The sequence below is a fragment of the Diadema antillarum genome, unplaced genomic scaffold, assembly GCF_040938485.1.
Source record: "Diadema antillarum isolate AM-2024a unplaced genomic scaffold, OU_Dant_1.0 seq00001367_RagTag, whole genome shotgun sequence".
Lineage (NCBI taxonomy): Eukaryota > Metazoa > Echinodermata > Echinoidea > Diadematoida > Diadematidae > Diadema > Diadema antillarum.
Window position 1 is genome coordinate 234,221 of NW_027272129.1, and position 25,032 is coordinate 259,252.

General features: G+C 35.9%; 1 protein-coding gene across 1 annotated transcript in view; it reads right to left on the reverse strand.

Moving 5' to 3' along the window:
• Positions 1 to 4,628: 4,628 nt before the first annotated feature.
• Positions 4,629 to 25,032, reverse strand: part of LOC139708689 (vacuolar protein sorting-associated protein 8 homolog) — a 37,204-nt gene continuing 16,800 nt past the window's right edge. The window contains exons 16-41 of the mRNA XM_071620623.1: positions 24,831 to 24,905; positions 24,203 to 24,238; positions 23,630 to 23,720; positions 22,648 to 22,694; positions 22,099 to 22,188; positions 21,250 to 21,296; positions 19,977 to 20,199; positions 18,689 to 18,873; positions 18,114 to 18,186; positions 17,206 to 17,366; positions 16,333 to 16,402; positions 15,782 to 15,874; positions 15,165 to 15,304; positions 14,353 to 14,437; positions 13,558 to 13,656; positions 12,411 to 12,500; positions 11,504 to 11,707; positions 10,960 to 11,116; positions 10,316 to 10,419; positions 9,838 to 9,919; positions 8,514 to 8,596; positions 8,083 to 8,163; positions 7,224 to 7,390; positions 6,650 to 6,881; positions 5,409 to 5,480; positions 4,629 to 4,803 (exon numbers count right to left, since the gene is read on the reverse strand). Of these exons, the coding sequence (XP_071476724.1) occupies positions 4,672 to 4,803; positions 5,409 to 5,480; positions 6,650 to 6,881; positions 7,224 to 7,390; positions 8,083 to 8,163; positions 8,514 to 8,596; positions 9,838 to 9,919; positions 10,316 to 10,419; positions 10,960 to 11,116; positions 11,504 to 11,707; positions 12,411 to 12,500; positions 13,558 to 13,656; positions 14,353 to 14,437; positions 15,165 to 15,304; positions 15,782 to 15,874; positions 16,333 to 16,402; positions 17,206 to 17,366; positions 18,114 to 18,186; positions 18,689 to 18,873; positions 19,977 to 20,199; positions 21,250 to 21,296; positions 22,099 to 22,188; positions 22,648 to 22,694; positions 23,630 to 23,720; positions 24,203 to 24,238; positions 24,831 to 24,905 (2,919 nt within the window). The 3' untranslated portion in view covers positions 4,629 to 4,671. The remainder of the gene's footprint in view (positions 4,804 to 5,408; positions 5,481 to 6,649; positions 6,882 to 7,223; positions 7,391 to 8,082; positions 8,164 to 8,513; positions 8,597 to 9,837; positions 9,920 to 10,315; positions 10,420 to 10,959; positions 11,117 to 11,503; positions 11,708 to 12,410; positions 12,501 to 13,557; positions 13,657 to 14,352; positions 14,438 to 15,164; positions 15,305 to 15,781; positions 15,875 to 16,332; positions 16,403 to 17,205; positions 17,367 to 18,113; positions 18,187 to 18,688; positions 18,874 to 19,976; positions 20,200 to 21,249; positions 21,297 to 22,098; positions 22,189 to 22,647; positions 22,695 to 23,629; positions 23,721 to 24,202; positions 24,239 to 24,830; positions 24,906 to 25,032) is intronic.

Genomic DNA, 25,032 nt, shown 5'->3' on the forward strand with positions numbered 1-25,032 from the left:
TGGTTGCTACTAGTGTCACTGGTCACTGAAAACTTGTGATACTACACAAGTTCAATGGACCCTTTTATTTTACAGCCAAACAGAGTGTACAGTGTCTTTTAAAACTAACTTAATCATCATTTATTAAAATTTGTAGAACTGCATGGTGTTTAAAATGTTGAGCACTTCATTTATCAGCAAACAAGAAAACACACAAACATAAACATGTACATGAAGATTCATTCAGCAGACATCATTTAGGACAACACATAAATATATGTTTGTTTCTTTGTTTATTACTGAACAAGGACATTAATGCAAAGTGTGTGATATCATTTTAAACTTAATCTTTTCATTCAGGTGAACACTGAACACTGATAAATAGATTTACAACATAATCATGCACTACATTTGGAAAGACAGCCATCTATGATAATGATATCACAAGTTCTAGTCTTAATTTGTATACACATGTTATTCAAATCTTCACAAGAACATAAAAAAAATTAAGTGTAACTGATTTATTATTCCAGTGATGATGCAAAAGCACACACCATCCTCAATAAACACAAAATGCATGGTCTCCTTGGTAATAAAAGCAGGAATCAGCAGACTTTTCCAAGACCTGTAAGAAAGAACACCACTCCATAAAGATTTTTGTGTTCAAAATGCCAATGAAGACATGGCAGCCATGATAATATTTTCCAAATGCATTTTTCTGAAGATATGCCTCAACTAACAAGGCATGTGAAGCATTTGGTATTACATAATGTCAAATACATGTCCTTTCCTATTCAAATTACCTTTGAGTAATTTTTTAACAGTTCAGTTTTTCATTTGCTGAGACAGGGATGCATGGCATTCTAGTGACATGATGATAATTTGAAGGAGGTATACAATTCAATTCCTGCAATTTCTTCTTTTCTGGAATATGTCTTTGGGAGAAAGAGAAGGCATATAAATCAACCCTAATCAGGCCGGGCTTTTGTGGCTATGCTAAAACCGGAGGGGGGTGGACTCCACCCCCCCCCCCCCCCCCCCCCCCCCCCCCCCCCCCCCCCCCGGCCATTGGTGGTGCGATCGCGACGAAATTTGGCATGCGTGACACCCATGTCATAATCTACAAGATTGTGCCATAAGATTTTTAGAAACAATCAATTTTTAATTCTAATTAATTAATTATGCAAATTAAGCTCAAGATCACATTTTAGCCTCATTAAAAGCATTGAGAGTCTACTTTTTGGTCGATAAATCTGCTTTAGCATACTAAACAATTGTACATCACAAAAACTTCCAAAACTCATTTCAATTCTTATGTATTTCATTGTTTTCAGAATTTCTTATGTATTTGTTTTCAACTTTTGTCTTTTCTTTGTTTTTTATTGGAATTTGTCACTGACCACTTTTCTACCATAATTAGCGTAAAATTAAAGAAAGAGATTAATTGTAAAAATAATCAGGTTTTTATGACTTTCATGACAGAGCACTATTTGCCATAGGAAATGTACACAAAATCACAAAATTGTGCCCGTTTTGGGGCGACATACCGTTACAAAAATGGGTGTGGGTTCGTAAAAGTATGCGCACACGTTGCAAATTTGGTCTCAAAAGTTGCGCAAGACTTGAACGAAGAAAGTCAAGAAGCCTCGCGACGAGGCCTTCTTGCGTTACAGAATTATAGCGTGAAACGTTTTTTAGGGTTAATGGGTTATTCATGCATCAATATCAATTCATCTATTTGATAAGCATCATTAAAACAAATACAAAATTGCAAGTTTACAAAAATGTTTTTTTGTTCAGTTGTAAGCAAAATGTAAAGGCTCAGTGACCTCTGATATCAATTGCACATATTAACTTAAGATGTCCTAAAATATCAATTTTATACACTTACTGCAGAGGTTGTTTTACATTAGTAATACTTGTAGAAGTTGGATTGTAAAAGCTTTCAACATAAATTCACAACTGCAGTTAAGAATACCAATAAATCAATGCAGTCTTTATTATTTACACTTGCCATGATTCATAGACATGTATAACAATAGTATAATTGTACAATTTACACTTTTATCGGACCTGCATTTTGGATGTGAATAATTCATACTCTAGTATCTTGTTTTTCATAACATGAAGTCAATAGTTGTATGTGTATGACTTTAATAGCAGTCAATAACAGAGAACATAGTTATTTCAGTTCTCATTTTACATTTAAAGTATGTACATTTCACATACCTGAACAAACTATATCATAAAATGATTGTGATAGGTAAGCATATAACATTTTACTAGGATACAGGAAGCAGCATACAAGTGTATGTTTCATGGACTCATATGAAAACCTTATTAAACACTGCTGTGGTATTATTAAACATGAGAGTATATGTTTGTCACTGTTCAGTACTGGTTTCACGCCCATAAGGAACTTTAGTTATTGGCACTGTTATACAATAAGCCTTGTCTGTTCATTTTGTTCAACTTCAACAGTACGGCTTGAAACATTAATTGCATCAACCCATACTGTGTAGCTTATAAAACAATTTGAAACCACTAGCACTTTACATTATTCCCCAATTCCACTGATCAATGCACTTAACTTTACTAATGTCAGCTCTCAAGATATGTAAAGAAAGGAGTCTTAAAGAAAGTAAAGGTTATGAAATGCAACATAATTATGCCCCTCTCAACAAAATGAAAAGACCCCATGGAAGACCAGTTGAATATAGGCTATATCCAGCCAGTTTGTAAGATGGAAAAATGAAAAAAAAAATCAAAAGCAAAAGTAGAGTCTCCTTGTCTGTTAATACATGAGTAAGAAATTTCAGATGAATTATTACAGCAATGCGTTAGGTACATGAGTTCTTGAGTTTACTCTGACACAGAGGAAGAACATATTACAGAGAAGTTGGTGGCACAGAAATGGAAAGCAGGGTTTTACACACGGCTAATTTCAGGCATTATCACAATTTTTTTTTAATTTTTTTTTTATTTTTATTTTTTTGGGGGGAGGTGGGTACTGGTATCACAGTGTAGAGCTCGATCTCCTCTACATTATGGAGTCAATTTTGAATTATATTTATTTTTCCGTAAAATGTAAAAAATCAAAACCACAAGGGTGCCACCTAACCCGACATTGGAGCAATATTTAAAAATCTTTGAAATGCCTTAAATGCTTAAATATATGCTTTAAAAATAAATTTTCATGAAATGAAAAGTTTATTCAATCAAGAGTGGGTATCTTTTGATAAAACAAATGTTTTATTTCATGAAAATTTATTGTTTTGCTTTTATTTATGCTCAAATCTTAGAACCCTTCTGGTTCTCTGCCAATGATTTCAACTTTTACCTTACCCTCTTAATGCTTAATCCTCCAACTCCATCCTCACAATATACTGTTGCAAAGACACCAAAGCATCTGATATGTTCCAAGCAACATACATTGACAAAACCAACAAATCTGAAACCTTTTACCAACACCTTAAACCTGAACTCCAACAATAGGTAACAAGTAACAAATATAAAGATCTGCCTTGAAGAACATAATAAGGGTTAATTTGGGGCTACGGTAAAAATCTAAGCTCTCTAACATTGTGTACTTCACGACTTTTTTCTTTAGAGTCTTACGCATCTCTTGATACGTAATTTGCGCATATACTTGCAGCGGTTATGGTGTTACATACATTTTACAGTCACATGTCAGTCAAAAGTGGCGTATTTGTATGTGTTTACAGTGTATGTGTAAAATGAATGAGGTTTTGCAAGATTCTAATGTGTTTCTTTTGTTTTTCTTGCACAGTCTGTTTTTCAGCTATTAAAATCAAAGTTGAAATCAATTGTTCTGAATACAAAAAAAGTCATACAACAATAGAAAACATAAGAAATCAAAACAATAATTAACATAAGAAATACCGAAATATTGAGTTTGGTATGTATAACGAGTACAATTGTTTAATTAATTACCAAATTTTTGGTCTTAGACAATCAGTTTTCTTACAAATACATGTTAAACGATTTCCTTTCACATATTTCACAATTAAGGGATCACAAGACAACCATATTGGCACAAAATAAAAAAAAAATAAAACAACAATAAAAATTAGCACACTAGCATAATTAATTAGCCTTAATTAGAAAATTATGGTGATTTTTGTGAAATTAATTATGCATTCTTGTAGGGCACGTCATAAACTTGGTGGGTGCTGAATTTGGCGACAATCAGACTTCCCATAGCCGAGATCTGGGGGGGGGGGGGGGATGATGCCCCCCGTCCTCAAAACCTCCAACATAGCCCAATCTTTTCAGGTGTTAAACTGCATGTGTGTTTTTCCATGGCCTAGAAGGGCTCCATTTGAGAAATTTTAAAGAATTTTCTTGATCTTAAATTTCCAAATGCCTTTATTTTTCACTGTAAGAAGAAATTTTAGACACAACTGTGTCTATTTGGCAAATATGAGGGATCATTCCCTGTTCACTGACGTTGTAATTTACTACACACACAAGAAATTATGTGATGTCTGATAAAGAACAGAGCAAGTCTGTGGTCACTTATCACTAGGGGGAGGGGCAAGATGAGGTTTAAATCTCTCTTAATGGTCACTCATCGCTAGGGGGAGGGGGCAAGATGAGGTTTAAATCTCTCTTAATGGTCACTCATCACTAGGGGGAGGGGCAAGATGAAGTTTGAATCTCTCTTGGTGGTCACTCATCGTTAGGGGGAGGGGCAAGATGGAGTTTGAATCTCTCTTGGTGAAGAATACTGTTAGGACTGACCAGCCCTCTGTTAGATGGGTTGGATCTCTGTGTCAGTAAGACTTCACTCAAGATGGCAAGCTGTAGACAGAAAATAAAGTCACACACAAACTTTGCATCAGATACTGAAGAATTTGCAAAGTGTTGCAAAGTCACATGCTATTATATCAATGATATTGATAATAATAGTGATTCAAAGGTACATTCAAAGACAGGACCTGGTACATGCAAAGTGCCTGATGGGCATTAGTGCTTCTCCATGTGCTTTACAATGAACAAGAGCCCAAGGGACTGGATGCTCACCTGAGCACCAAGACAAATCCAATATCTATGTAATCTTCCAGGGGTAATTCTTGGTTTCTATATCAAAATCAGTGACTTCATTGCAGATGGTAATCAGTATTAGAAAAAAAAAATCTTCAATCTATCTGCCAACAAGCACTGATAGGGCACTCTAATCTATATTATCTGCCACATCAGTCATTCTTTTGAATTGATGTCATGCCCTACTCTTAGACCGTTGAGTGTCCAAGATAACAATAAAGTCTGACCAATCTAAGAAAACCTGATAATATGTGATATTAGGAGATTCACATACATGATATATCCTTCCATAAGCACAGATGTTTGAAGGGAAAGATTGACGAAGGAAAGCCCACAAAGCAAAAGATTTATGGTGGACTCACCCTTGAGGGACCGTCTGTCCATTTCTTTAAGTTGTCAAGAGATGCAATCTGTTCAGGAGTCAACTCCACTTGCTAAAACAGATCAACATGGAAATAATATCCATTCAAAGCTCTGATATACACAACATAACCGCAAATAATTTAGCAGTAATTTGTATCAACTGTTATTTTTTTACTGCATTTTCCCATTTTATGCATTCACATATCGACACCAAGGGTGGCCATTCATTGTGTTTGCTATCACTCAACTTCTTCACCTCAATGATCTCCAACGTTTCAATATGATTTTTAGAGATTCTGTTGAGAATTTACATTATACATTTTCAACTCATAGTTCCTTGACACAATTGTAAATGTCATTGGTCAAGTATCAATGCTTAGTTTTCGGTATATTCACATTAACAACATGGATATTTTGTTTCATGCAAACATCACTCAAAGTTGAAATAGGCCTGTTCAAAATAACAAAGATGAACCAAGTAATACAATGATTACAGAGGGATCAAGACAATATCGTTACCATAATACGGTTAATATTGTGACAAAAATACAAACTGTATGTAAAACATTCATACATATACCACTTATTGTTTTATGCACAATGTCAATATTCACCTTCAGAATGTTGTCTTCAGAATCTTCCAGAATCTGACTTATTGAGTACATAGAGCAGAAAACCATGCAATGACTGAATCATCTCACTTTCAAGTGTGTGAGTGAGTGTCTGTCTGTTGTTGTTGTCCTTTTAGGTCAGGATTAGGCAGAGACTAAAAAGTCTTCAAGTAAACTATTTATATTTGCATGCATTGTTGAATTAAGCAGGTGTTCCTTCATAATACAGGCATCGTAACATTTCCCAAGTTTTCATACTTAACTCTGAACCTGTTTTACAGGGACACAAAGGTTGGCATAATCCTATCAATGTAAAAAGTGTTAGCTTGGATGTGCAATTGAAGTTTTCATGCACTTATCTTACAGCAAAAAGTCAATACACAAAGAACCTTAAACTACATAATGGGTTCTATGAATGGGGACTGGATCAATTTCCTTCCATCTGAAAGTTTTGCTTACAGCATATTAAAGTTTCCATCACAATAATCAGAGTTCCCCCTGTCATCAACGCTTTAATCCAATCAAGGTTTGCTTCTCCTTAAATGGTACGTTGTGTTTACGAAACACTGTCATACATGTCTTCTTTGCTTTGTTTATCAAATCAGCCATGTCTTGTTTGCCATTCTTACCAAATCATCACTATGCTTCCCTCCACTGGCTCCACCCCTTGGCGATGTGGCTCCCCTTGCCCCGTCTCCTTGACCATCACCAGAGCTAAATAGGCGTGGCCTTCGATGAGGGCTGAGGGCGGCCCCACGGCGGGCAGAGAAACACTGGAGGCAGGTCCAGTGACGCTGACCATCAATCATAGCTGAGCATCCAGCTGTCTGCAGACAAGTTGTGTGGTAGGTGTGGCCACAGCTGGATAGAAACATTATCAGATTTAGAAAGGAGTTTGATAGCAGAGAATGGAAGCAAGATACAGTACACTCCCGTTATAACGAACACGGCTATAACGAAATTTCGGTTACAATGAAGAAAAAATTTGGACCCAAACATTATCAGCTCTATGTTTTCTTCTGTTTATTTGTTCGGTTATAACGAAATTTGATATAATGAAAGAAAAGGGCCGGTCCTGAGGATTTTGTTATAACGGGAGTCCACTGTACTCTACATCATCATAACGAAGGTATTGAGAACAAACATTAATCATGCAGTGCTGAAAGAGCATAAAATAAATATATGAAGCCGCAGACGACATACCTGAAGATAAGGATGTGGTCTGACTCAGCTGAGTGTTCATACTTCTTGCCACACATCATACAGGACTCTTGACGAGGCATGAGCCCTCTGTTGGCGGCTATGGTCAGGTTTTTCACTGACCCATAGAGGTCCCTTGCTAGGAGGCTGTTAGCAGTCTTTAGAAGAGTCTAGAGTGATGGAAACAGTCCAAGAACCAACTCTAGAATGTGATATATGGCAATATACAATATAGATATCTTGGCAGCTGGAGATCATAACATGATGCTTGCTTTTACTACAATTACAAAATGTATGCTGCACAAAAACATGCAATATTTTCTGTCAGCAGAGGAAAGACGAGAATCAATACACCATTTAGCACACAGCCTCACCTTAGGGTTGTAGACACAGCATAGAGGAGCATACTATCATTACAAGAATTTTGTACTTTGGGTCTGCAGGCTCTCACGTTTGAAGGTAAAAAAAAAAACCAGCAACTATCACGTGCTGTACAGTAAATGCATAATCTTGTCAACATTCATTTGTACGAATACATGAATACATATTAAATTGCACAATTGTAGCTTGTTGTAAACAAATTTTTCTCCTGGACATTTTGGCTTTGATTTTTTCAAATCATGAATCAAAACCAAAGCATCTTATCTGCATTAATACATTACATTTCATTACTATGACAAACATTGGCAGAGAATTGTGTGAATTGTAACGAGGATTGAAAATATCAATCTCTCTACACAAAACTGATAAGGTATGTGTATGACCAGGTTTATCTGATGTTGACAAAGGTTTTCATGTAATAACATGATATTACAGAACATATCAAAGTCTAGCTTTTCTAGCTCAAAGCAAGGCTACTCACTGATTCATAGTTATAAGTGTCCAGCATTCCAACTATCAATTCTCGGATTTCTCCAAACTTTCCTGTGCTGTATGTTGGGTCCTGTATGTAAAGCAATGGTATGACATAGACTTTAGTGTTACACAGCAGAAGAGGAATTAAAATACAAGGTGTGTCTGGTTTAAAACAAACAAACAAACAAACACACACACACACAACAATATCAACCCATTATTACACAACATCAACACTGAATACAAGGTATGTATGTTAACAAGAAACTCAGCGTAACACAATACCAGAGGTGAATACATAGGTCTGCATGCTACAACATGAGAATCTCACAAACAATCATGAGTGCATGTAATGAGCACCCATTAATTACAGCATGTTATATACTCCTACTTGTCTGACTCATCCTTTTATGCAGGCCCCCTGCTGATATAACTTACCTGCATAATCTTCTGTAAGATTCTAGGCAGTGCAAGATGTCCCATCATGCTGTTGAGTACATGTCTTGTCAGCTCCTTGAAACCTACACATTAGAACATTAGATAAAACATATCACATTACATATGGCTTGCCACTTACTATAACAGATACATTTGAAAATGGGAAAAGAAGAAGAAGAATGCTTTACAAAAGTGTGAGGTCCATTCTTACTGTAAACTTTGGTATTTTTTCTTTCAACACTAACAGGTTTCATTAAACAACAGGAAACCTATCGTGGAGACAGACTAATGTCAAAACAATGTTCAGTCAGCTTTGAGTCTTTCTCTTTCAAAGGTCCCTCCACTTTCAAATGACATTACAAATAATAATGGCTACAATAATCACAAAGAAATGCCTGACTAAACAGTAATGACAACAATAATAAATACACTATTACAGAAATGAAAACACACAGATGAATCACTGTAAAATGCATTTAGATCTCAAATAATATAGAGATGTAAACGACCACTTCATATGTGACCCTGCATCACAAAACGCACAGAAAGTCGCCAGACATGAAATTTTAGTTAAGAGCATATTCTAAAAGAGCAGACTTTAAGCTTTAAAATGATGTATAGCTCAAATCAAATGGACTCTCCTAACCTATCTAAATATTGGAAAGAAAACACACACTCAGGAAAAGTGTGAACTGAGAAAAGAGGCTCTGAAGTGCAGTGTCTATTAAACATTCGAGTGCTAAATCTGTACCAAGCCATGCTGGCTGTACAACGAATGGGACAAAAAACAGGACGTAAATCACCAGAGTAAGAGCAATGAAGGGATTATCAGATTAAATTGAAATTGAGAGTGTCGTATCAGCACATTCTGTTCATAATTGATGCCAACTTTCAAAGCAGTAACATCATCCTTTCAAAAGTTATTTGAGTTTAAAGTGAAGAGTGTGTTCAAGGTTTTTAAGAAATGAAAAGGGGACTCTAAAACACACCTAATCACACTATTCTACCAAAAAAGTTCAAGATAAACTGCTAAAAAACACACTTTCCTGCCCATTTTATGATCTCAAATTGTAATATAATGTAGAAGAAGACTTACTCATTCAGAAAATATGAAAAAGTCAAGATGGGTTAGGTTGACCCATTTCTCCTATTTTCAGTCTCCACACAAAATCAGTGTGTACGACTTTTTGTTTGTTTTGTGGTGCACAGGCACATATATCTTGATACTGGGCTTGTCTCTTTGTCTGTAATCTTGTATCAGGAATTATCTAATATCAATTCATGAATCATACAATTATTACAATAGAAACACAAATATACTCACTTTGAAACTGTGATTCAGTAAATGTTGGTTTGAGACGTCGCTGCGTGATCATCATTAAGTCCAGGAGTGGAAACCACAAAGCCTGTAGAATGTATACATCAATATCATTGTAGTACACATCAAAACTAATTCATTAGTTACAGTACCATGTGACTTTCATACTCGGGTTCTCATAACAAGGTCACAGTCATTCTGCATCAATATGGTCCCTTCATTCAAAATGGTTTCTAAGTTTCTTAGAACCGTAAGATCATTTTGATATAATAATAATAAGACAGGGTACTCATAATGCACCAATTCCACATGACTAATGTGCTCATGACGCAAACTACAAAAAGGAAAGAAAATTAAGCTCGATGAATCAGATGCAAACATACATCAAATATACACTTGGTTTTCTTTTTTTGAAAGACCGAACTTCTTGAACCGAACTTCTTGACCGAACCGCACACTTCTTGAGTGCTATGCTATAACTAACCTCTCTCTCGTCTCCGTCCAGTTTGGGTGAGTTTCGTTGACACAGCTGGACAAGTACCATGAGTATGGCCTGAAGATTGGCCAAAGACAAACTGAGATTTGTGCCTGCAAAGATGAGAGATGGAACAACGTCACTTGATACTTCATTCTACACACTGATACATTACAGAGATTCTACGTAGGCATTTCAAAGAAAGTACAGTTTTATGTCCCTGCAATTTCATTTTTGAAGTCTACAGTAATTGCAAAAGAAGACAGAGTGTGCCTATTCAAAGTGCACTGAAGCTTTTGAATACTGTATATGCCATATATTTAGCAAGTATAATTTTTGGCGAATTGGGAGTTCCCGACAATTTCGCAAGTGGTTAAATTTGCGATTGTGAAGTACAGTACTGAACGGAGAAATGTGCACCCGCCACATTTATGTCAGGATCAGAGTTAATATTTTAATGTGTTTTAAATTTGCAAATAGCACCCAACTCTTGAAATTCGCGAAAATAATAACCTCGTGAAATATTCTGCATATACAATACATGATGTACATCTGTTAGAAAACAGTCTCACCTTGTCTTTTCACAGAACGCATAATTTCATGTGAGTCTATTGGTGAATGTTCAATGCCTGATCAGCAATGACCTCACTAACCTTCACTTTCATTTCCATCTTGACCCTTGACCTCATCACAGAGTGCTTTGACCTTTGACTGCAGGTTTTCCATCAGGATCCCAAAGGCACCTTGGACATCTCCAGACTTCTCCAGTAGGAAAGCAGTGGGCTCCGACATCTTGTGCTTCCTAACAATCTGATGAAGAGCAACAGTAGTGGAGTTATTACCTTTCTGCTCAAGATGGCTACTGAATTACAGAACATGAATCTGTCTGTAGTAAGAGCTCCCTTCAATATCATGGCACAGCACTTGGATTCAAGAAAACAATGCAATAAGCATATTAAGGGAGTCTTCTGGTAATCTAAGAGTCAAAGTCACACTGATGATTGTTCTTATGGATGATATGTTATCTGCCTACAAAACTACATTAAAACACTGAAAACAGATTAAAGAGTTGATTTGATGTAGAACACATTTTAATCATAATCCCTATTGCACAAGGAGATCAGAAAAATGAATTGACATTTTGAGATGGAAAGATCTCAACTAGAGGACAATTCACAGTGACAGCATCCAACTTACATGTAACGCCTCCTCTAGTCTGTAATTCTCTGACATCATGACAAACTTGAGAACCCTCTTTGGATTGAAGGTACACATGAGATCCAAGTATTTCTCATGGACAAAGCAGTCAGGCTGTGGCTCCTCCCGACTATAGAGGGAGCTACCCGCATCCATCCCATCAAAGACTCCTTCCAAAAACTCGTACTGCAGCTGCGGTTGACCCTGCCAGTGAAGTTACGGTCAAGCATCAGATATATGCTACAAATACTTGAACCACATTCTTTCCAATAATCACTATGGGTACGTACAACTCAAGACGATTTTTTACACAATGTGAAGATTCCTCGAGTCAATTCATGTAATAACAAGAACTTGGCAACTTATATTATGACATGAAAGAATCATCCATTGTTATCTTCCCCTGAAAGCAACCACATCAGAAGGTATTGTTTTTTATAGTCACCGTACACTAGATAACACAGTGAGCAGTCAACGACTTTTGCTCATTTCTTGCTAAAAACTGAATATAAAAATTGAATGACGCTCCCTCTAAAGTCTTTTATGTGGAAATTCCATTAAAAAAACCACAAAATACAATGATCTATACCTGCTAAAAAATTTGACTTTACATTATGCATATTTCAGTAAAAAATACCTCAAATACTTAGCTTCTAAACATTGCCAGAATTTCTGTGTATGATTTGAGACAGAACTGGAAACCTGTTAGCAGGTTTTGTACTGCAGACAAGCCTGCCTACATAAAGAATCTCGTCCTCATCATCACTGTCCACCCTTGAGCTATTTTACAATCCTTTTAACCATTTTCGATCCTTCTAGTCATTTTACAATCCTTTTAGCCATTTCCATCTTTTCAGCCATTTGTAATCCTTTTAGGAATTGTACAATCCCTTTAGCCATTTCTCACCTGTAACTGGATGACTACATCGCTCAAGGAGTGGGCGAAGACTTTCAGCACAAGCTGGGCTGTCTCTTTGCTGTCTATTGCAACAAGATCCTGAATAAATCAAAGGAGAGAGGACGGTTACTTCAAAAGTTGGCTATTTCTCTCTAGTACATGTTTATCACAGAGGCATAAAAAAAAAATCCCAATCCCACAACAACCAAGTCAGGACATAAACCTAATGTTATAGTTACATGATACCTTAACCAAATGTTGTGAAAATGTTGTGAGAATCGAGACAGAATTATCTTGGCAGTACATTTTACGAGTTTACTGAAGTATGCTTTAACTTCAATAAGGTATTGAGAGCTTCAAATACTGAAGGACTTTTAAAGCACATTATATCTTGAGGATTCCCCTTACTTTCCATATACAAATATTAATGTGGCATTCCACACGATTTATGTAATTTTACATCAGGTATTACTTATATCGTTAGTGCCATGTACAGATTTGTGAAATTTGTTGTGGCCCTAGGGCAGATATACCAATACTCTGAAAAAATCTAACATATAATCCACTGAAAAAGGATGATGCCATCGATGGTTCACACATTCCAGTAATGTAGCAAAGTAATTCCATTACAAAACCACTTGCTTCACAAATTCGTCATTAGTGTATATTTTATAGATGCTTTCTTCTTTTGTTCTGCTTCCTTGAGCACACATTCTTATGTGAAACTGCAATGTCATCACTCTTTTTCATTGTGATCTGTTATGAATTTTGAAAACATTCTTATTCCTCATTCCAATCACTACAAATTCTGAAACTCTGTACCCAGTATGACCAATTCATAGATGTTAAATGCCAAAGTCTGCACTGCATACCTAGAATTATTTCCCTTCGATGAAAATCAAAATTAATTGATTAAAATCAATTTGTTGTTCTTTTTTTCTCTTAGGGAATATCAAAAGCACAGCATACCTTGAAGTACTTCCCTTTCTTGATCGAATCTTAAGATGAGTACATGCCTTGAAGGGTTTCCTTTAATTTGAGAATGAAAAGACACTGCACACCTTGAGTCGTTCCCCTGTATTTGGTTGAATCTGAAAAGCACTGCTTATTTTGAGGTATTCCCTTTACTTAGTTGAATATGAAAAGCACTGCATACCTTGAGGTGTTTCAAAGCTTGCCTCTGGACTGCCTCCTTTTCTGCCTCAGTGTAGTAACTCTCCATCACGATTTGATTGATGTATGAAAATGAAGATGACTGTAAATAAAGAGATGAAAAACAAACCAGTAATAAATAGACCAAAATAATCAACATATCTGCTACTACGGGCTTTCAAGACACAGAAATCTGTCCACTCTTGAAATAAAATATGAAGGTAACTTCTAATCTATCAAACTTCCCTTCTGTTTCAAAAAACATGTGCAGATGAAAGTCACTCCTGAAAGTCATCTACAAAGATAAATGCTATGACTGTTCAAAAGATGTATTTACCACACTAGATCAGTAACAATGTATTGGTTTGATATCATTGAAGCTAAAAATCAATTGTGGGGTGGACATTTCCCCTGGGGAATAAAACTCTATCCCTAGTATGTGAACAAAATGCTGAGACACTGATGGGAATTATTGGTTTTACAACCTTCCAAAATAGCATTCAAAACTTTCATTAAAAAATCCACATCTTATTTGTTCAATCCAGAAATGTCTACACTTATAATATTCATGACTTTGTCCAGGTCCTATGAAAAGACACTACTTTTGATATCTACACATACCTGTCATAAAGAGTACATAGAAAGTTCTTACACATCATATGACTTATTATTACTAATAAGTGGCACACTGTGTGTGTTGATCTGTTCCTACTGTAATCTGATAATATGATAAACTGTAACAACGTAAGTCTTGTTTGTACTGGACTCAAAACTAACAGAAATGAAGACACTTCTATACCTTTCTTGATGAATCTTGCAGGTAACAGAGGAGGATCTTGTCAAATTCTCTTCTTTTCTCATACAGCACTTCACACACCCGGTAGCTGACATATAAAAAAATTGATGGAAAAAAATCATTACCAATGAATTGTTCACATCCACAATGTCATCCTTTATGAAAAAGTACAATTCAACAACTTGTTAGATACAATCCCATTGGCATATTTTATTCTCACATTTCGATAGAACTTTGTAATTCCATGTAAACAGAAATCAGATCTATCAAAATATTATAAGATTTATTGCAGAAGATATGTTACTCTATGTTTGCTTCTGATTACTGAGAAATACATGGATACTCATTACTCTCCTTTGGTTAAATGAAGCACTGCAACACTCACAGCAAAATAAACTAATTTGTTTCAATTACGTCTATAGATTATGTTTACTTTCGTGAAGACACATGTAATAAGACCACAGGCATCAAAATAAATTAATCAGGGTTAGTGCGCAAAGTCAGAGAAATGTGGGACATAATTTTAAACACCCCTCATCTAAAGTGAGATCACAATAATGGACAGACCTTGAATATAGAGTGCAGAGCACACAAATAGGTGTTACTGTAAAAGGGGAAATGTTCGCTTGAGAAATTATTGGCACTCTCCGTGGTAAGATGAATTTCACATTTTTAATTCAGTGGAATAAAAATATGAAAAAAGAGAGTATTATATATAACAGGCAAAAAAAAAAAATGTATGCTTTTATATTCACAAAAATTTCCACAAAGTTTACACTTTTACTGTAAATTGCTACATCGATCCCAAGACTTACAACTTGGCTCCCTCCGCCAGCTGAAGAAGACGTTGTGGATCCACCTGTAGAAGGTCTCCAGCACTCAACAGTTCCAGCAGAGCTTGTTCCCTCTCCTCATGGCGGGCTTCTCCCGTCGGGTTCGACAAGAATTCTAAGACCTACAGAGAACAGACATTCTTTCGCATTACAGGTTTCAAGTAATAAGTAATATGTCACACAAATCACCAACACTAGTCTATGATTAGTATCATAGTGGTTTTAATAGCCCTGTAACTAACACAAAATTGACGTGAACATCTTCACTTTACCTCTATGACAAGCTTAAAGGTTAAATGACATGATCTCTTTATATTATATGTAACATCTACTTAGAATATCAGCTACATTTCAGTCTCATTAAGAATTTTTTATATATCATACACACACATACACATACAATACAGAGAGCTAGAGAGATAAAGAGAGAAAGAAGAATGTGTGCACTGAGTAAAACCATACAAAATAGAGTTTTATCACCTCATTAGAATTGCAATGGAATTGCGGATGTCAGGAGAGATGATAATTCTTGAACGATATTACATCAAGTACAGAGGAATAGTGTGGAAGTGGACAGAGTGAAAGCAGCCATATCTCACCTGCTCAAAAAGCATCCTGTTGACGAAGATTGTGTTCTCGTGTTTGGCCATTTGTCGAGCCAGGAATGTGAAGAGACATCCAACCTGGGCAGGCTGAGAGACAGGAGACATTTATAACTTTCTGATTCCTGTCTAACAGGAAGTACTGTCAAACCAGAAAACATTCAAAGCATGAAACTTTTGTGAATCGGAGCCAACAGCCTTTTTTGATGCATGAAAATTTTGCTAATTGGCAAGTGACATTACATGCATTGTGAAGGGGGAAAAAATTCATGTGCATTTCACTTTTGTGAATCTTGGCTCCTTGACATTCTACTAAAAATATTCAAAGAAAATTATGACAAAATAAGTGCTGTCATGAATGGTTGAACAGTGAAATTTTTTCATCTATGATTTTCATATAAATGTGTACTATCCCCTTCTTACTACAGAAATAGTTCATGCAGTCAATTTCTTTTTCTTTAAGATGAAGTAAATTATACTTTTAATATTCAATTTGCATAAACAGATGTAAGACATCTCAAGTAGGATTAGAACATTTTTTATCTTACCGAAAATCCCACGCTCTCTACCATAACTTGAAGCAGGATGTCCACTACCCTCTGTCTGGACTGCACAGCACTGACAGAAAAAAACAAAAACAAAACAAAACAAAAAACAGCCAGGTAAAAACATACCCCAAGGAATTTTTCTAGTATACAAATACACTTTGCCTCAAGAGTTTCTGATTAAAACTATGGGCAGAGGTGACTCAAATATAGTACTTTCGGAGGCACTGAGGCATATAGCTTTGACCAGAATCTCGAAATAGGGCAGAGCATATTATTGTTACATATTTTGGATAAAAAATTTAAACATAACATGGGGAAAATGTAAGGTGAGAAGTTGAGTGGTGGATGTGATGTTATGGAGGGATCCTACAATGACTGTATGAAGCAATGCATGACATAAGAATTGCTCTGTGATGTTACACTTGTTTTGTTAGAAATTGTTACATTTCACAGAATGAAGGTTCCTACCCTGCCCGATGTCAGAATAGTTAGAATTTAAGCTCTTTCAACCAATCACTAGAGGATAAATTTTTATTGAAAATATAATAAATTCTAGTTCCTAAAAATATGATTGATTTTTTTTTCTGCTTTGATAGGTCATCACAAAGCTAGAAAGCTAGTCTGTGTGATTACAGTCACGTGTAAGTGTATACTATGTACTACCTGCAACCACATGTGTAATGAGGCATTAGGCCTATGTGATTGTATGTCATCACTTTGTATGACACTTTAAAAGATACAAGCCTTGGCTTTGCCACAAAATGTCCTGGTTATGAAATGCAGTTTTTAAAGGATTGATGTGGCATTAATGCCAATCATCTGGAGAGTTTTACTTCATCACGAGAAAAATACAGAATTGAATTTATGACTCACTTTGCCTCCTGCTGCTGATCAAACTCTGACTCCTCAAAAGCCAGTGAGACAACATTGAGGAACTCTCTGGTGTCAAAGGCAAGGAGAGTGCGAAGGTTGGGGTAGGTTGGTTCATCAGCTGAGGCATCTTTGGTGTGTAGCGCTGTAAGACACTTCCACACCTAGTCAGAAAGGCAGAAAAAAAAAAGAAGAAGATAAGCCTGTAGGAGAAGCCATGGACTTAGTCTATGCGAGCACAATATATAATTCCAGAATACTGTAAAACACGATATTTTTGCGGCATGAAATTTTCGCGAATTGGAGCCAACGGCCTTTTTTGCAGCATGTAATATTCGCAAATTGCCTCTAATATTCAATGCATATAGAGTAGACAAGAACTTTCGCGTACATCTTAATTTCGCGAATCTTGGCTCTCGCGAAATTCGCAAAATTAAAATGCACACGAACATCCCTCATTTTACAGTAAGGCACAGCACACACTAAGTCTATACAGTAGAAGTAAAACACCTCATATGACTGACTTGCTGCTGGCAGGATACTGCTTTCCACAAATCCAATGCACCTAATGTCTACCTTCTATTACAACTTGAAATGTCCCTATGGCATCTGGTATGTCTCTGCTTTATAAATTTAAACTCCCAATAGGTCTACAGTGCATCTTGCCAATGTGATATGATAGTTTCACATGACTGACAAATACTGTAATCATTATAAGGCAATAATACTCCAATTTTCAGGCAAGAGGGAAAGATTGTGACTATTAACCAATACTTCCTTCATAGTAAATCCAGATTACTGCATGAGTGCAAATTTAAGAGGATGTTACATATGATACACATAAAATAAACCAGCTCAGTGACAGGTGATGTAAGGCACAATATAAAACAAAGTTTTCTGCAAAGTCTTACCCCTTCTTTGACACTGGAGACCAAATGAGGAGGAATGTCACCAATTGGGTATGCCCTGCCAGCAAGACAGCAACTACAAAAGAGAAAGAAAAGATTTGCAGGTTTAGAAACATACACAAACAGTGTGTATTCATCTTTTGAATTAAACAAAACAACTGAAATGTCTGCAGATATACAATAGCAAAACACTAAGACTTAAAATAGTTTACCGAGCACATATTGCATTGCAGACACAACTACAGTTGAGTACTGTGCTTCAGTTTTACCTTCATGACTTCAAACATTACTTTGGTGCATCACACAAACTTAGTTCTTACAGGGCTTGTACTGGCACAAAAATATTTCAAATGCACAAATGTACAAAATTGTTCTCTTTTTCATGAACATGAAAGACCACATTTTAGCAAACAAAGCCACTATTTTTAAATCTTTACTTACTTGAAACATGACAAAATTACAAATGCATGGGGGAGGGGATAGATTAGTCTAGGCTTAAAGATTGTATTCAGACGAACTACATTACAGTGTTTCTGTGTTTACTTTGATTACGAAATAAAGCTGATGGCAATACCTACCTGATATAGACAAGTAACTTGTTTCCCAGCCGAATCTGATTATCGGAGAGTTGGCTGCTAGCCTTGACTGCTGCCCTCAACAGTTGAAGGAGTTCATCTAACGGAGTGAGGTAGTCATTCATCCCTTTGTTGTACACATAGATGATGGCATCATACAGACCATATGCCCAGCACAGTGACACAACCTGCACAAGTATGACAAAACATATCAAGTTCAACCTACCTTGACAAATGGCCGACACATTGGAAACAACAACAACAACAATAAAACAAGGGAAGACAGAAATATACAGTTCAACCTCCAGCAAATATTTTTCACCTAAACAATGTTAGATATCAAGGAAATGAAAACAATACTTGCCCAGATAGTCTTTAAAATGACAAAAGAGCATGCTGGTTGCCTGCAACATCAACTCAAAATATTTATCAAGAGAATGTACGATAAAACTACTAAAAGAAGACCACATTTAATCAACTTTATTCAGTAAGCTCTCTGAGCAGAAATCTTACATCAAGCACATTTCTTGTGATGAAAGAGACAAGCCACACAAGACTGTCATGAGCTATGACTGGTACTGTATCACATTAGTTTGGAGCAAGCATATTTATAAAACATAGATACTAAACATTGTAAGTACTTCTTAAAATATGACAGTGGTGCTTGCAAGCATAATATCTAGATAACCAGGGCATCAAAATGTATAATATGAACAACGTAAAGGTGGTACACTTGACATAGCACAGCTGCAGCAAAATTGAAAACTAAACATCCAATGAAAAAAAGACTTCCTACATATTTGGCTTACTATTTCTCAGACAAATATTCAAATTGCAAAGCAGTACCACCTCATCCTGGAAACTCAGTATTAAGACTTTTTAGTGGGTAAAGAATGTGTGTGATTTGTGTGAAATGGACCACAACATTGACAGGGACTTTCAGAAGAATCATGAATTTTTTTATTCTACAATTTAGATACAAACTTACTACATGGAGCAAGATCAGTTTGTGTCAGCTTATCTCTGTCCATATGGATCAAAACTGCATGTTGAGCTCTCTACAGTTTTCCCTTGCTTCTCAGTTAACATTAAGCATTAAGCCAAGATGGATTTAAGACCACATGAATTGGATTTTTACAACCAAGCACTGCATCAAAATTTTTCACGTCTCTCCAAAGGGAGTCTTTTTCACAGGATGAAGTGTTTATCCTGCAAGTGTGGCTATGTTATCTAGCAACTAGAATGACATTTTATGCAGCTAAATCATGTCATACTTTGGCTAACATCTGACCTGATGTATGTCCAAGCTGGCAATGTCCATGTGCACAATACAGGCTTCCACATTGGAGATGAGTTCCTTCTGCCGATAGTGTTCAATGAAATCTTTCATGACCTCCGGGGTCACAGAGGTCAACCGGTCGTTGAGGATGTACGGCTCCAGACACTCCAGAAAGACACCCTTGGCAATGATGTCATGTCGGAATTTCTCATAGATTGATCCAAACAGGACATCCCTTTGAAATAAGTTAATAAAAAGCAAAAGTAGAAAGCATACCAGTATGTGCTAAAATAACTGATGCACCCGTTTTCCTAGACATGATGCAGAACTCATATGTTTGGCAGAGTGATTTGCTATAAGCTGGTCTAAGTTATATTTGTCACTTAAACAGAAATAAAGTAAGTATATACCTACATGTACTCCAACACTTTGATGCAGTCTTGTAAGAATGCAAGAGCACTGACTTGTGATGTTGAATCAGGCCTGTGTTGAATATTTATCTGAGAAAAAAGATGTCCTTTCTTGATGTAGGCCCTACAGCATTTAAAACTCACTGCATATGCCATATATTTTGTGAGAGTTATATTTTGTAGATTGGAACTTGTATTGATGATTATGCTAGTGATTGATTTCACTATTGAAAACGACAAAGATTGAAGAAAAAATAGATATTTTTTCCCCTTTTCAGGAGAAAAGTCAGTGATTTTCCACCTTGGAGACAATACAGCTCATTTGTGCCACATGAGGTAATATTTTCACAAGTTGTTCATGTCACAAATATCATTTGACCTCTGAAATGTAAAAAAAAAAAATCCAACAACACCCCAAAATATACCATGTACACAATATTACCAAAAACACATACAATTTGCAGTTTCTTAAAAGCTAATCATTTTAGTTTAAAGACTTTGAGATTTATATGTTTTATTCCAACATACAATTAATACAAATATCATGAATGTATTCATACAAGGTATATCAAAAGTGAAAAGAAAAAGGTAGGTAAAATGTCTAGACTAAATCTGAAAAGTATTTTGCTATTGCTGCATGAAATATATATGCAAAGTCTCTTCATATATAATGAGGTACATAACTATTCTATACAATAGATAAACTCATATATCAAGTAGAGTTCTTGTGGTAGGGGTAGGGGTATTTTGGCATTTGGTAGGGGTATTTTGAATAATAACATGTTTGTCCTCCATCATTCATCATTCAGTCCTCCCAGCCTGATATCATCACAGCCAACATGGCTAATCTAGCAACTCAAATATTGTACACTTACTTTCTTCCCAGCATGAGGCAGTGTTCAACACAGATAGGAACAACTCTCTGCACAAAGAAATGAGATAGGATATTAGCACTCAACAAGTCTTTTGCAACTGCATGAACAGCTACCACATCAAACTTTTACTTCTCTACCTAGCTATCAATTCATATCTATAAAAATACACATATAGAATTACACATCTTTTCTTTTCAGATACTTACTCATAGACATGAAATTACAACTCTGTGATACACGTTTCCATGAACCAATACAATAAAGGCTACACACTATCACATAAAATTTAGTTCCATCATTGACCCAATTTTTTGTGGTATATAAACCTACACAAAACGAAAGTTTCACTACAATCCCAGATAAAATGCAACCAAAAGAATATCATACATTCATTCTTTGGCATTAATTTTTACAAACTCATAATTAATTCTTACTCTGTGCAGGTGAGGCTGTATTAGTTTATAAAGAAAATAAAAATGATCTTGCATCAGAAAGCACTGTGATGTTACAGGTAATAAGAGAATAGTATTGCCAACCATGCAAGCTTGTATGCATGCATGGTATTTAGTCTTCGACATGGAAAACATCGCCTGAATGATCACTAATCGATCAGTCTTCAGGATACAACTATTAATCATTCAACCTCAATAGGAGCAAATTAAAGATAATAAAGTCTGACATGGAGACTGGAATGCAGATCAATTCATTCCCTTTTCCCCTCTAACTTGCATTGGAATACGAGGTTATGTACTTCTTGGGGAAGTCTTGACTAAGAACTAGAACCCTATAACATGTCTTATTGATGCACATGGTTGCTGACATAGCTTTATCAGGAGAGAACACATTTACCTGAAAGTGCTCTTCCAATAAGTGGATAGCCCCCCTCTCTGGTCCTTGCTTCATAGACACCTCAACAAACTCAAACAAAATCTCAAGAATCTGCAAAATGACAAAGAAACAAAAAAAAATTCCAACCACTCCTTCTTCTTTTTTTTTCATCACCTCATATCACTAAGATGCAGTCAATATCATCCAACATATGATTATTTATTTCAATTACACCTCAGTATACAAGATGCAAAGCAAAACAATTCACAGCATGTATTTTAATGCATGGTTGATGAAAGTCATTGAAATGTACCTCGTATTTAGTTTTGGATTACACTTGGTGAAACAGAATGTCATCCAAAATATACCTTTCACTTTGTCTAATACAATCATACTTGTACTCAGTGGTTGAAAAGATACCAATACATTTGCTATTTTCTTGCTTATATGACCCTATTCTCATTATGGCCATTTTTTCTCTTGAAGCTTAAAACATCAGCACAGGAGCAGTTACGATTTTGTGATGTTTGAAAACAGGTGGTAGCACATCATGTTAGTGTTTTAGTTCACCTTGTCTGCCACTTCGGCTTGTCTTTGTGGCTGCTTCTTAATGAGACCTGGGGAGAGAGGGGAGAGGGGAGAGAAGATGAAGAGCAAGATGAGAGGTGCGCTTCATACCATGTACTCAAAACTCTGGATAGCACAGAGAATCATTCATTGTGATATATAGGACAATGTATAAATTCAATTCATGTTTTTAGTTCTGTTGACCTACAGACAAAACAGAAATGCCTCATTCACTTGAATGAGAATACAGAACTGCAAATAGTGTAATACTTCTCACATGTAAACTAACTTTTTCTCTGTTACTGCGTTCATAATACACCACTAACAATAACAGTCTATGGCTGTCAGCTATAAAAAGTGCAATTCATAGTGTGACTATCCTTAAGTGTATGTATCACGATTTTTAAGAAGTACATGTGTGTATTGCATTAGTAATACACACTGCTTTGTGTATTTTATGCTTTTCATGCTGTTTTGTGTATTCTTTTGTTTTCAAGTTGCAAAAATGAATGGAATGAAATAAATGAGAAACTTTCCTCACCCAAGACTCTTTCCATTCTCAATACTACCAGGATGCTATTAAAGTCACCTCAGTGAAGGAAAACAAAATCACAATATCTCTCTCATATTTCCCATAGCTCATTCTTCCAATCAACATATAACTTTGCAAACAGCAAAAGCCTTTATTCATTGAAACAAAAGCAGATGATATCAAAAGAATTCACTGGCATTTACAATGTAATTACTGCATAAGCTACATACGTAGCGAGTATGATTTTTTGCAAATCCAGACTTCCCGACAATTCTAAGAGAGGTTAAAATTTGCGATTGTAGAGTACATTAATAAGACGGAGAAATAGACATGTGCACGTTGCATTCATGTCGGGATCACAGTTGATATTTTTGTGTGTTTTAAAATTCGCAAATAGCATGCAACTTGAGAAATTCCCCCAAACAAAAACACTAAGAAATATATACTCCTTACCTAAGACAGCCTTGGCCTTTCCTGTGTAGAATGAGCTTGCTAACTTGAGGCACTCCTTGTATTTGCCACTCTTCAAGAGAACATCGAGGCGCTGTACATTTAAGCAGAAAAAAAGCAAGTGCAGAAGGCAGTATAAGATTGTAAATTTGTGAAGGAATTTCAACGTATTGTATATTTTATTCAAATTTATTCAGCTCTTCAGAAAGGAAATGTTTGTTGTTTCCTCAAATTGATACACATGCACTAGTCCAGAAAACTGATAAATTCAAATTCATTCAGACACTTCAAAGAGTAGGCCTACATGATGCATATTCAGCTGGGCTAATCCATTTTGTTTTCTTCTGAAGACATCCAAAACCTGTGATATGCAAAAAGAATACATAGTTGTGTACCTTGTGGCTATTTATATCTGCCCTGTTATGATGTGCAAATCTATGTAAGGTTTGAAGGACCCACACAAGCAATTGTATTTAAAAGCAGGAAGACAACTTTGGTCTATACATTTCACACTTAAGCAGAAAACATACCTAGAGTGAGATATGCATTCAAATGTTCTTGACTAATCCTTCTTACCTGATGCCATGACCTGATGTTCATTACATGGATAGACTGAAATGAGAATAAAAACAGTATGAGATCTTGAAATCAGAGAGAAATATTGTAAAATGAAGAGATTGAGAAATAACGAACAATTCTGAGAGAGAAATGAATCAGTACTGCATGAGATAGAAACCAGCACTCTTATCATATAGTAATGTTAATGACAAATCCTTTCTAACTGACATTTCACCTAAAACACAATGAGAATACCAAATTTAGTTATATCAGTTCTAGAAACATTGAGTAGACCCAGACTATACACACTTGAATAACAACAGACAGAGGATTATTTCATTGGCATATCAATTGAAATCTATTTTATGATGTTATAACATTAGGTCCTGTCCATCCATCACCCCTTACCCTTTGACTCTCTTTCTCTGCAAATGCACTCCTACACAAACTTTGAGAAGACAACTGTTATAAAAAGGCTTATCTGTTTAAAGCACTAATATAAGTATATAAGCCTACATTTGGAAAGAAATATAGACTTATTCATTTTATGCATAAACCTGATGAAAACATATGTTGACAAGCAAAGAAATGATGCTCATCATCACCTAGGATTTGAAATCAAAAGAGAAGACAAGAATGCACTTACCTTTGTGCCTAAGATAATAAGTTGCCCCTTGTTGGTTGCTATAGACTGGTAACAAGCTCTTTCTCCAGCCAGCGCCTGTACAGAGAAGCAATGAACGATTAATAGCTTATCAGAAACAATATATAAAGAAAATAGTTTCCATTTCATGTTGTGTCAGAAAACAAGCCACCAGTGACTCAGAGAGAGCCTGGAGATGGCAATA